The 13,395-nt window shown below is 53.5% G+C and overlaps 1 protein-coding gene across 3 annotated transcripts in view; it reads left to right on the plus strand.

Moving 5' to 3' along the window:
- Nucleotides 1-13,395, plus strand: part of MYOM2 (myomesin 2) — a 73,343-nt gene that overhangs the window by 18,702 nt on the left and 41,246 nt on the right. For all 3 annotated transcript variants that reach the window (XM_003984560.5, XM_006930539.4, XM_011281363.4), the window contains 7 exons: nucleotides 1,396-1,484; nucleotides 1,561-1,611; nucleotides 4,202-4,366; nucleotides 6,916-7,077; nucleotides 9,447-9,588; nucleotides 11,591-11,790; nucleotides 12,438-12,491. In XM_003984560.5, the coding sequence (XP_003984609.5) occupies nucleotides 1,396-1,484; nucleotides 1,561-1,611; nucleotides 4,202-4,366; nucleotides 6,916-7,077; nucleotides 9,447-9,588; nucleotides 11,591-11,790; nucleotides 12,438-12,491 (863 nt within the window). The remainder of the gene's footprint in view (nucleotides 1-1,395; nucleotides 1,485-1,560; nucleotides 1,612-4,201; nucleotides 4,367-6,915; nucleotides 7,078-9,446; nucleotides 9,589-11,590; nucleotides 11,791-12,437; nucleotides 12,492-13,395) is intronic.

Here is a 13,395-nt window from a genome sequence, read left to right on the forward strand (position 1 = left end):
AGAGAGAGCGCGCGCACATGTGCGTGATGGAGTGGGGCAGGGGCAGAGAGTGGGAGAGAGAATCCCAAGCAGGCTCCACGCTGTCAGCACAGAGCCCGACTCGGGCTCGATCCCACGAGCTGTGAGATCGTGACCTGAGCTGAAGTCGGACAGTTAACCATCTGAGCCACCCAGGCACCCCTGCCGTACTTTGAAAAACTGCTAAAATATACATTGAAGACAAAATGGGAAGATTTGGTTTGTAAACCACGGGGCACAGCCTGAGGACCACCGGTATGAAGTCCAGGAGGCCAAGGAGACAGGAAAGAGATTCACGATGCCCGACTGGACAGCGCTAAGTGACCTCCTTATACGTGCTCCCTGAGGACCCGTGTTCCTGTGGCGGCCGGTCTCCCCGCTCTGCACGTGGCGCAGGGTCGGGACACCCTGACCCAGCGGTTCTCACAGACCTCCGTGCTTCTCTCCGTGTGGCCTTGGCTGTGCCGTGCTGTTGCCGGTGGGGGTGCTGCTTGCAGGGGCAGGTGTGGGGCTGATCCCAGACGCAGGATACCCTCCTGTCTGCAGAATGCATTTATGAAAAGGAAATGGCTTGGGGCGCCGGGGTGGCTCGGTTGGTCAAGCATCCCACTCTCAGTTTCGGCGCGGGTCATGACCTTGTGGTTCGTGAGTTTGAGCCCCGTGTTGGGGCTCAATTTCCTGCCTATATCCGTGGTCTCTGTGACATTTTCTGTATTCTGCTGGGAAGCTTCACCTTTTTCCAGATCAGTTTTGGGGGGGGGGGTGCGGAGGGGCTCCAGCCTGGAGAAGCTGGGGTCTGGTGGTTCCTGGGTCACGGTTCTTTCTGGAGGTGGGTGTCCATCATCCCTATGGCCCTGGGGGTGGCTGCCTGGGCTGGGTCCAGTTCGACACCTTCAAAACACCCCCGAGTGGGTGCTTCGTATCTGTTATTTTGGGGCTTGGGAAATACTCTCCCGTCCACATGGGAACCCCGGGTGTGGAGTGAGGTGGAGTCAATTTTCCCGGTGGTGGAGGTCGGGGGGGCCTTCCCATTGGCAAAATAAAGCCACGAATCCTATAGAGGAAGAAAAATTGAGCCAGAGGGGAACGTAGACTTCCCCTTGAGAATGCAGTCGAGGAGATGGAGAAGCATCTGTACTACTGTTTTCCTCGAGGACAGGGAAGCCAGAGTCTGGGATCAGACCTTGCCGTGTCTATAATTAACAGCTTGTTCCACAGACAGAGCTGGCATTGTTCTTAAACAAACCACTCACGAACCAAGGATCTGGGTCACACGCGTGGCTTTCGAGGAACCTTGCGCTCAGATTAGGGTCACCGGCCCCTGCAGAACAGTCCCACAGTGCATTCAGGGCGTGACCTTGCTTTCTCTCCCCCAAGGGCGAACTTTGACGACACGGCAACGTACTCCGCGGTGGCCACAAACGGGTACGGACAGGTGTCGACCAACGCTGCCGTGGTCGTGAGAAGTGAGTTGTCCTCCCGGGGTGCGGGCACGCCTTGGCGCCTCCCGTCCCCCGTGCCCTTCAGCGGCCTGTCTTGCAGGGTTCCACGGAGACGAGGAGCCGTTCCGTTCGGTGGGACTCCCTATCGGATGTAAGTCCGCTGTTTTCCTTTTTGTGCAGAAAAACACGTGGCGACACAGCACGGAGTTAAAAAGTCGTTTTCTGAGGGTCGAATCGTTTCTTTTCTTTTTTTTTTTTTTTCAACGTTTATTTTTATTTTTGGGACAGAGAGAGACAGAGCATGAACGGGGGAGGGGCAGAGAGAGAGGGAGACACAGAATCGGAAACAGGCTCCAGGCTCTGAGCCGTCAGCCCAGAGCCCGACGCGGGGCTCGAACTCACGGACCGCGAGATCGTGACCTGGCTGAAGTCGGACGCTTAACCGACTGCGCCACCCAGGCACCCCTCGAATCGTTTCTTAAAGCCGTGTGTTTGCTGGCACTGCTAGTATGCTGACAGGCTGTCCCCACGTAACTCTGTGGCTAAGTGGAATTCTGAGACGCTGGTGAAACTGACGGACCTCACACCTTTGGATTGGGGACAACACGGAATCCAGATCTTTGACCTGAATGCGTGCTGTTGCCACAGGGCCCATTTATAGCAAACAGCCACCGTCGAGCAGGGTGACGGCGTGTGGCAGATGACGTTCAGAAGCTGGCTCGGGGCCCTGCCTTTAAATGGTGGACGCTCCCTTCCCGCTGTGTGTGATGCCCGTAGCCCCTGTGACTTCGGACCCGGCTCTTTCGCTTCCCTGTTGGGAAGGTTCTCCCTCTCTGCACTGTGGACACGTGTCTGATGCTGTCAGCTCTTCTGCGGGGCTTGGGGACTGGGGGCCGCCGGTGGGCCCCCTGTTTCCAAGGCGACCGAGGTGGGCCCCTGATGAGGCAAGCCGAGTGTCTTCCTGAGTCCCAGGGCTGGTGTCGAGCCAGAAGGCCAGGAAGCTGGGGTGGCCCGAGTCGGGTGAGGGTGGGGAAGGGAGCCGTGTCCGTAGCATCTCCAGGACCAGGACTTGGCAGGCTGACTCAGTGACTTACCGTGGCTTTTTCACGGGATGGGAGTGAGCTTTGGGGTTGACCCGACCTTCCGAAAGAATAATCGTGTGATTCGGCGGCAGCTTTCGTTTTACCCTGACGGGAGGTGGCGATGTTACAGGTCAAGTGTCGGCGAAGCCCTGACTTCAGGTCGGGTGCCCGAGGGGAAAGGCTTTCTGGCAGCCGCTGGACACGTGTGTGTGGTCGGCCCTTGGCCATGTCTGGGTCAGGTATTGGATTGGCTCATGTCCTTCCCTCGGGGGTTGTCGAAGACCATTAGCAGGTGAGCAGGACAAGTTCAGAGCCGACAGGTGGAGAGGCAAGGAGGCCCGAGGATGTGTGTGAGACGTCTGACGGTGTCCCCTGGGTTCCAGGGACCATGTGGAGCCCGCTGGGAGGATGGCCCCGAGGCACCAGTGGAGACGGAAGGGACCTCGGGGGCTGTCCCCTGGTCCCGTCCCCTGGGGTTCCTCTGTTGGTTAAAATTGTGTCTGCTTGAGTAAAACCTCTGCGGTATCTGTAACATACTGATATGCACGGACCGTGACATAATAGACGCTGTGCAGTTGGTCACCACCCGTGTTCAGCAGATGTGAATATTTTCCCACTTTTTTCAGTTATTTTTAAAAAATTGGAGTCCGATTGGCAGAACACAAAGCTAAGCATTTTCAAATGGACGCTTCGGTGACCCTCGGGTGTTTTTAGGGAGCAAAACTATCAGGAGTTGAGGAATCTCCACAATCCTTCCCTTCTTCCCCTCACCCATCTTCTTCCAAGAAGAAACTGTCACCTTGAAGCTCCCAGCTCCTTAAAAACATCTTCCCTGCAGACATGTGTTTCTAAGTCACAGGTGGTTTTTATTTCGAAAATTTACTGTGCACTTTTTTTCTAAAATACTGCCCCCTCCACTAAACAGTGTATTTTTGAGATTCAGTCTCGGTGCCTCTGGATCTGGTTAATTCATTTTGTCTGCAGTGTAAACGGCATTCAGTTGATGAATGTGCCTCAGTTCATTCTGACGACGAGAAAGCCCCCCATGTGGGGTCGATGCAGGATTCAAACCCTTTACTCTTACCTGTGGTCCAGACTCCGGGTTGCCTCCTGTCCCGCCTGTTTCTGTCCCCTCTGTCACAGAGGGTCCGCTCCTCTCCAGGACGGGTTTTCTGGTTCTCTGGGAGTGGGTTAGTGAGCTCAGCTGCCAGGACATGACCACACGCTGGGGGCCTCAACCTCACGTGTCTACTCACGGATCTCAGAAGTCAGAGATCACTGTGTCGGCCCAGCGGCTGTGGCCCCCTTCCAGCTGTGTGGATGGCTCCTTCTCACCGCGTCCGCCCACGGAGGAGAGAGAGCCCGAGCGTCTGCCTGTCCTGATAAGGACGCTAGTCCCATCACGGAGCCCACCCTCATGGCCTGATCTAGAACTGCTCCCCTTCCCAAGACCCCACCTCCTCGTACCTTCTCTCTGGGGCTTAGGGCTTTGACACGTGACTTTGGGGGACACCAGTCTATCCCATCACGCACCTCTCTCGAGGACGGGATGTGTGATGGTGGACTGGGGGACTTTCGCGGTCATGGCCTGCTGTGCAACTGCTGGGCTGGGAATGGCTGCACCTGCCGCTGTAACGCTGTCCCGCTCTCCCTGTGCAGTGCCCCCTTCGTCCGTGATCCCATACATGCACTTTGACGTCCAGTTTCTGGAGAAATTTGGAGTCACCTTCAGGAGGGAAGGCGAGACTGTCACTCTCAAGTGCACGCTGCTGGTGACGCCAGAGCTGAAGAGGGTGCAGCCGCGTGCCGAGTGGTACCGAGATGGTGAGTGTGATGTGGGGACAACCCCCCGACCGGGGACACCCCTGGGCGTTCGTGTCCCCGACGTGGTCGCTGCAGACAGCACGGCAAGCAGGGAGACTGGGGAGAGCCGGGAGACTGCCACGGACCCTGACCTTCACCCCGGCGTGTGAGAGGTTAACGGGGGTGCCCGAATTTAGAGGAGATCTTTATAGCTGCCTAAGAAGGGTCTTTCTGGGGTTAAGAAGAAGCAAGGTGTCTGCGTCTTTATGTTCCTCCTTGGCTAAAACAACCCCCACCATTTATTGTGTGTTGGACTGTGTGTTGAATGTGACACCCTTCTTCCGCGCGGACCCGAGACGGGGATGGGGTTGTGGCTCCCTGTGACAGGTGGGCGCTGTGACAAGGGGCTTGTTCAAGGTGCTTCCTGCGCAGCAGGACTGGGGCAGACGCTGTGCTCCTTCCCAGCGTGCACGGCTGTCCTGCGAGGTGCAGGGACGGTGCGAGAGGGTTTTCCTTCATCGTGTCTGCCCTGGGGCTCCTAACGGAAACCGGTTTTCTGTGCAGCCAGTGCGACTGGCCTGCTTATCTCTTCTTGGGCCCTAACACCGTGCAAAAGATGACAAGGACGTAGGCCAGCCTGCCCACAAGGTATTTATAAACGGCTGCAGGAAAATAGAAATATAAAGCCGTGTCTTTTTAAAGTGTAAGAAATGTCCCAGAACGTGACGCTTTGCCAAATACACGACAAGGACCACGTGTCCAGTCTGAGCGGAGCCGAGGGAGGGAGGGGCACACTCTTTGTGGTGACAGACGGGATTTAATTTACCCTCTGTAGTTCTAATTTAAGACAGGAGGTCTAACTTGAGTTCCAAGATTCTAATTTGCTTCTTCTGTGGAGAATGACATCGGTTTGAGGAAAGTTTTCATTATGTCCCCGGAGGATAGTGATGTCAGCTTTGGAGGGTTTCCTAGTGACGGGGAAGCGCCTGGCATCCGGGTGACGCGGCACTTTCCTGGCCTTGACCTGTGTGCGGAGAACTCGTGCTCGGAGCCAGTGCCTGGCCTGTCCCCATGGCGAGCTGGGGCCTTGTGGCATTAGGGGGCTTAGCTGTGCCAGACGCCCCGCGTGCACAGTCACGGTAAGATCTTCACGGGCTTTAGTACTCAAGAGGGAACCGGTAGAGACTTATCAGTGGCTTATTTGTAGACATTAAAACGCAAGGAGATTTGGGTTTTTTTTTTTTTTTACCCTTTAAAATTAACGAGCTGTGAGGCTCCAGGTGGCTGGTAAACCCCAAGGTGATGTCAGCCCGAGGAACGCTGTCCTCCGTGAGGCACGGCAGGTGCACCATGCAAACGGGACGTGTGGAACTGGGGACACAAGTTAAGATGGATTAGAACTCTAATCTAACAGGAGGAGGGAGAACCAAATTTACTCCTATTAAAACCCGAGACCCACCCTTGGGTGTGATTTGCACTTGAGGCCGATTCGGCAAGTCCTGAGATGCTTACGGAGCCCGTGGTGGGGTGGGCCTCCGGTCGGGGGACTGGCTCCTGGCTAGACATGCCACTCCAGCTGAGGGGCCCTGGTCTTAAACACATGTGACTGCAAGCAAGTCACATACGTACGTGCTGTGCATTCCCTATGGCGCGTGAGGGACTTTGTGGGGACAGACGGGTCCTCGGGAGCACGAGCCACGACAGCATCCTGCCGGGAATAGCCTGGTGTCTTAGTCCGTCCCGGCTGCGCTGACAGAAATACCACGGCCGGGCGGCTTACACAGTGGACGGACCTCCCACGCTTCTGGAGTCTGGAGGTCCAAGTTCTTGAATGAAATTGTCACCCCCTGGGACACGTTCTTGGAACTTGTGCTTGTGCCCCAAACGGTGTGCCTGTCCTAAGACTCACCCTGTGTGGCTGTTCTCCCCTGGGAGGCGGGTGGCGGGGTCTCTCTGCCCTTCCCAGGTGTGGATGTAGCCAAATTAGGAGGCGGACGAGGATCGCTCGTTCGGTGTTTCCTTGATTTCCAGAGTGGGTGTTCTTCGCCGCTTGTGGTTTCATCTGTTCTTTTTCCGCAGCCGCCTTTTTCATTTCACGGCCTCTGATGGATGGTTTGTCGGTGCTTGTACTTTCTTTGCTGAGGCGCATGGGCGGGGTCTTTCCCAGGCCAGCTTTCCACCCAGGAGAGTGTTACCTTCGAGGAAGCCGTGGCCGTGGCTGTGGTTAGACCACGTGGTTAGACCACGTGGTTAGGTGCGGGTGGGGCGGGGCAGACAGACAGCAGTCACACGGCCGGGAGCTCTGAGCCCAGGTCGACCCGCCGTCCCCGCGGAGATGCGCCGGGTGTCTGCGCACCCCGAGTGCGGGCCTCGGTCCTGTCCTGAGGATGCCCCCGTCCTCCCGACGGGCCGTCGTGTGTGCTCCTGGCGTGTCACATGCCCTTGGGTCGGTGTGAGGCTGAGGCTCCCTTCCTCTGTGTCCCGCCGCCCGGCCAGGACACGTTGTCCACTTTCATCGTCCGATCTCCTTGATGGTTTCTGAGGCGATCCCGTGTTGCACGCTCTTTCAGATGTGCTAGTGAAGGAGTCCAAGTGGACCAAGATGTTCTTCGGCGAAGGCCAGGCCTCCCTGTCGTTCAGCCACCTGAACAAGGACGACGAGGGTCTGTACACCTTGAGGATTGTGTCCAGAGGGGGCATCAGCGAGCACAGCGCCTTCCTGTTTGTCTGCGGTACGTGGAGCCTCCAGGGGCGAGGGGGGCACAGTCAGGGCGTTGAGCGCGGGAGGCTGGGACCTCACAGGGGCTAGGCCGGAGCAGGTGCGTGTGTGGGGTCACTCACGCTGCTCCTCGGAGCCTCCTGATGTGACGTGAGCGTTCCCTGTCCTGCGTGTCAGCTCCTGTCCTGACAACGAGTCCCTGACTACACTTGGAAACAGATCAGAGTCTCCATTTTTGTCTCTCTGTTGATAAATCGATAGAATCTATGAGACGGCTTTCCAGCATGAATACGCCTGCGTTACTAATTCTCGAGAGCGTTGCAGAGCTGAGGGGGCCCCGGAGTAGGGGGCTCCAGGGGGGCGCCCCTTATTGCCTCTGGGCGCACTCACGAGGACAGGCCGGGAGGGGAGGGCTGCTGTTGTCACCACTGCCTCCAGCGAGTGTGTGGGTAGGACGCCCGCGTGGCATTGGCACCTGCAGAGCTTGACATCCAGCAGTCTGCGCGCTGTCCCCTTTCTTCCTGACGTGGTCCCGCCGGGGGCTTCCTGACTCCCAGTTCGTGGAATTGAGGACAAAGTCATGGCATACCAGCCACGGGGTCACACGTTCTGTACATGATCTATGAATCCCTATCACACGTGGGCACGGAGGTGTGTGTATGTGTATGTGCACGTTTATACGTGGACGTGTCATATGCGTACACATCGTATATCTATCCTGTACAAAACGGACACGTGGACACATGAAATGGATAAAATTATGTATATCATACGTATGCAGTGTATGTATGTGTCTGTGTGCACACAGGTGTGCACGTGCACGTCCACACACACACACGCACACACACACATCCACACGTATGTGTAAATACCCTACAATTCTTAGGCCCATTTTGTAAGCAAGGGCTGTTACTCTCGGTTTCCCAAATGCAAATGTGGAGGCTCAGAGGCCTGGGGGACTTCTCCAGGCTGGAGGGGCAGGGGGTCAGGTGTCTGGACCCTCAGCTGGAGTCTTCCAACTGTTGAGTGTTGGACACTCAACAGCCCCCGGGCTTTTCTCTTCACCTGGCAGAGCCCTTTTCCCTGTATCTACTCCCAGACCCCTGTGGCCTCCAGCTTGGAGGCCCTCCTCCGCAGGGCCCAGCTGAGCCCCGCCGAAGATCCCAGAACACTTCCGCTCTAGTTGCCCGGTGCTGCTGTCCTGAGCCCCTCCATTCGGACGGGCTGCCCAGCCTGACCTGCACTCGGTGTTCCGGGCGCCTTTGTGCCTACCGCCGGCTCTGGTTATGTGTGCCTGGGATGGTCCCATCAGCATACTCTGTTTTCCACTGGAGCTGTCAGAGCGCAAGAAAAGGCTGTGTCATCAGGGAGTATTATAACTTAAAAAAAAAAAGGAATAAATGTAAAACAAATACCCTCCCCCTCCCCACTCCCACAAGATGGCATAAACCTGCAGGGCCGGGGTTTTAGGCCCTTCCGTGAAGTTTTACCATTTTTATTAGGTTGGCATTAAAGTGTCCCTCCCGTTCTCCTGTACGCCTTCTGGCAAGATGTCTCGCCCCATAAAAATGCAATAAATACAGCATAGCTGAAATCGCCTTGCTTATTCGGCACCACCAGCAGGAGGAAAATGATGCACGTAGGGGGGCGTTTTACCGTTCTGATTACTTTCTGAGGATTTTGAATGGGAGAGAAAATATTTGGCTCAATGTCACGACATGCTTAGCTTTTAATATGCCTCGAACAGGAGTGTGTGGCAGTCACGGTTACGGAATAAATACAGGTTGTAGATAAGGAAATTCAGTGTTTGGCGTATCCACTTTCTGAATAGCTCTGCTGGCCTCAGTGCTCCTGTAATTAAAACCTGAAAATAAAACCTAATGTGCACCGTGGTCACGAGTGGCCCATGAAAGAGTGAGTGTCGTGTGGACCTAAACGTTTGCTCACAGGTTGCAGAAAAAGGAAGGTTTAAAGCCTCAATCTCCGAAGGATTTTGAAAGATAAAAGCGTCTAAGGTAATATTTCTCAGGTGTTAAAAAGGCCACACTATTATCATTTCATTGGTTCGTTTTTGACATGACCTTATGGGATAATCCACTATCAAGAGAAGGTGACCTTCCATTTTGGAATCAATTACAAAAAAATCATAGACTTGAGTATCTTATAGAGGGCAGAACATGTTGACTTTAAAACCTCCTAACTAGGCTTATATTTCTTGTTACCAATCCATCATAGTCAAAAAGAAGTCAGGTCATTTAGACGTGAGGACGAAGCAGGGGTCAGATCGAGTCGAGTAGATACAAGTCTGAGTTTGAAGGAGCCATGAACAGGCTTGACAGTGTCCCAAGCCTCATGCCTCCCCTCCCCCGCCCCCCGGTGCAGACGCAGACCCACTGGTGACCGGGGCTCCTGGTGCGCCTATGGACTTGCGGTGCTATGACGCAAACCGCGATTATGTCATCGTGACTTGGAAGCCGCCCAACACGACCATGGAGAGCCCTGTCATTGGCTATTTCATTGATCGGTGAGTGCCCATTGTCTTCTTCCGGGGATGGGAACGTTCCTGAAATTATTGTTGGCATGGACGGTGTCTCTGGATATACTTCTAAACTCAAGTTCATGATAGCGTTCTTGATCAGGTACGTCACTATATGGTTATTTAAGGCTCCTGACCGGATAGTTGGAAGATATCACCAAATGGCGGGGCAGGGGCGGTAGACTTCTGCATGTGGTGCTTGGAGCTCTGCCTGTCCGACACCCAGTACCGAATGCCCTCCAGCTTCTCCCGGCACGCGGAACCCTGGTTGTGGGTCCTGGGGAGAACTTCCTGCGCCTCCTTCCGGAGCAGAAGACAGGCCGCGTGAAGCGTAGCTGGGAAGAGCGCCCGCCCATTCGTACCCAAATTCCAGTCTTCCTCTCCATTAAATTAGGTTTTCTTCTTGTTTCCGAGTTAAAAAAAAAATCTATTGACGTTTCAAGTACAGAAGATCGGACTTCACCTTTGAGTTAATAACTTAAATGTGGATCATCATGTTCCGTTACTTGGTGTGGCGCTCAGGGCCTGGGAAGGAAACCAAGCAGAGTCGGTGAATTTGTTGCACATGCAGTTTATGCCTCAATCACACACACCAATCACTGAGAAAAACTGTAGTCAAAGAAAATGAATTTGGAAGTAAGATAAAAGGTCTAAGCTATGGATCTATCAGAAGATGATGCATCTGGGGAGGGATTTAAGATGCCACATGTATAAAACACAGTAAAATAAGACGTTTGTTTCAGAAAAATCAAATCTTTTTTTTTTTTTTTTTTTTTTTTTGTCAGTACGTTTGTTAAGTTCCCTTTTCCACACCAACAAAGCTGCTTGTTTAGGTAAAATATTCACCATCGGGATGATATTTGGAAGTGCTAAGGTCAGCTTTTGCAGAGGGCATCGGTCGGGGTTTACCTTGAATTAAAAAACAAAAAACTAAAACAAAGCTATTTTCTGTTTTCCTGTGACATTTGAGAATCTTTTCAGCCGTTTGGCGAAAACAATTTCATGGCCCTTCGCAGTTAATGACCTGCCCCCTCTCTCCTTCGTTGACAAAGATAAACACAACAGGACTTCAGGTCGGGGGAGGCAGCTCTTACCCTACGCGCCCTCCTGTCCTGCAACAGTCAGGTGTCGATTTAAGCCAAGTTGTTCCCTGCCAGACGCTCAGCTATGACCGTGTCACGTTCTGCCTGTAACAGGTTAGCACGTGTGGGTCGCAGAACTTCCATTAAAAATTCCGAAGAGTTAGAAAGAGAGTTGATTCTTTAAAGCGAATATACAACCTGGCTCCGAATGGCTCTGAAAATGATTTCTCTGAACTTGCTGTGTTCTCCTGGGAATTTGACATGACGTTTTGGTGCTGAAATTTCTTAGCCTGTGAAAAATGGAGGCCGATCTCTTCTGCATTTCCAGGTGTCCGGTCAGCACTTAACTGTTTTCAAAAGACTTCCAAATTCCACACGAGACGTGCTTGAAAGACACGTATTTCTGACATTGGGAGAGACTGAGCCATCGGGCTGGAGACCCTTCACTACTGGGGCTCAGTAGGGTGGGAGGCATGTGGGGGACGGGCAGCGGGGCACTCCCCTGCACCCTGGCATTGGGCATGCTGGGGAGCTTAGGGCACCCTGTGATTTCGCCACGTGTGTCGGAAAAAGGACCATCAAGGATACGCCTCGAGTGACCTTTGGAGGTCATTTTGCCTAAATGTGGTTGAAGGCAGGAATTGATTTTCAAGCTATAAGTCATCAAGCTTTTAAATATATAAATATATCTATTTCACATTTCCTAAGTAACTTTGTCTTTTATGGTTTATTTGTACTACTTTTGACATAAATCAGTACTTCACCAGCATCGGTTTCTACCAACGCAAGGTATTTTCCTGTTACAGTTGTCCTAGATACATCACGTGTGTGTAGAATAGATGCATAGACCTGAGTGAATTTACTAGGCTGATGTATTTGTTATTCTCTACTCTTTTTATAATTCACAGATGTGAAGTGGGGACAGACAATTGGGTTCAGTGCAATGACGCACCTGTGAAAATCTGCAAATACCCCGTGACAGGCCTTTTTGAAGGGAGGTCTTACATATTCCGCGTGAGGGCAGTCAACAGCGCGGGCATCAGCAGGCCTTCCAGAGTCTCCGAGGCCGTGGCTGCCCTTGACCCCGTAGACCTCAGGAGGTTACAAGGTAGGCTGTGCAGATTTCAAGCTCCAGTCGTGTCTTGGAAACTTGGGACGTTGTCTTCTGTGCTCAGCTGTATGTGAGCCTTAAGAACGTCTCCCGGGGCCAAGCGTGGGGCGGTGATATTTCGTGGTGCCCGTGTGTCCACCGGGGCCGTGTTAGGGGCGGGGCGGGGCGGCCGGGTGGGCGCGTGTGCTTCACCACGAATGCACACTGCCGTCCTCATGCCCCTCCACTGGAATCCAGATCGCTGGGTTCAGAATTAGCCTTTTCTTAGTCCGTTGGTGATGCGATCTCAACACACGCTAAGACTCAGAAGGCTTTGAGATCAGGCCGCTCTGTTTCCGAAGTTTAATTTCCCACGACCCAGATTCCCGAAAGGGAGGGGACGGTGGGCCCCTCAGTCGTGGTTTTAAGTGAGCCTGTATGTGTTCCTTACCCCCCCACCCCTGGTCTTTCTGATCCGGTACAAAGATCTGGGAAGCACTAACTCTTAAGCCTGTTCGGAATACCTACGCTGATTCCTGTAGAGTCGGGAGTATGCTGTAATCGTAACGCGGAGGTGATTTGGATCCCACGCTCGGTTAGGGAAGCTGGGCTTTCTTCAGGAAACCATTGGATGCCAAATTGAGCACCAACCTTTCTCTCTGCAGCGGTCCATTTGGAGGGGGATAAAGAAGTCGTAATGTATCAGGACGACCTTGAGGGTAAGTGGCCTCTCACCGCTTTGGCTCAGCTGGGGATGCAGGGTGGCAGGTAGAGACGAGTGTGATCAGCTGGTCAGCACAGGCTTTACATGAAAACGTAAAACCCGCGGGTCAGGCCTGCGTGCTTACGGCCTGTAGAAGTCAGGAAGCCCAAGCAGGGCAGAGCGAGGAGAGGATTAGAATCCAGGGGTCCTCACGGGGCCTCACTGCTTCCGTGTAGGGTTCACTACGGCGTTCTCCTGGGGGCGTGCAGAGAAGATCAAACTGAATCTGAGCCTTGATCACCGGCTGAGGGTGGGGCCCCTTCTCTCAGACTCCGTTAGTGGAGGACTATTTTAGTCTTTCCTTTTAAGCCAAGATTGTATTTCCAGCATTTTAACCGAAATGGAGTGAGTTCTTGCGGTCGGTATCCCTGGTCCGAAAGTTTGCATTTCCCTCATTTATACTGGATTTTATGAACACTTCTCCTAGATAGTTCTCTCAGAGACAGGGAGGAGGATGAATTTATTAAGGAGGGGAACCTGGCGTTATGAATCACAAAGCCAAAGATCTTATGTGGACTTACAAGGACAGTTCATAGAGAACAATGAAAAACTTAAAAACGAAGCAAGTTGAGTTTGGAGCCTCAGGACACGTACTTTGGAGCGAGCTCTCCTTTGAAATCGCTGTGGTCCAAGCGCTCTGTCCTCAACTGAGGGGTCCTTCGTTGATTTCCATATTTGCCCCCGGATGGTCTCCAGACTTGCAATCTTCTGCACCTAAAATGGTTTTTCTCTAGTATCTCAACACCCAACATCCAGAGGGACGCCCTTTAAGAGTCCTGGCTGAGCCCCACGGGAACATCTGAAGGCTTAGATGAGACCTCCACTTCCAGACATTCTCAGAGATGGGGGGAGATGCCCAG

The sequence above is a fragment of the Felis catus genome, chromosome B1, assembly GCF_018350175.1.
Source record: "Felis catus isolate Fca126 chromosome B1, F.catus_Fca126_mat1.0, whole genome shotgun sequence".
NCBI classification, from domain to species: domain Eukaryota; kingdom Metazoa; phylum Chordata; class Mammalia; order Carnivora; family Felidae; genus Felis; species Felis catus.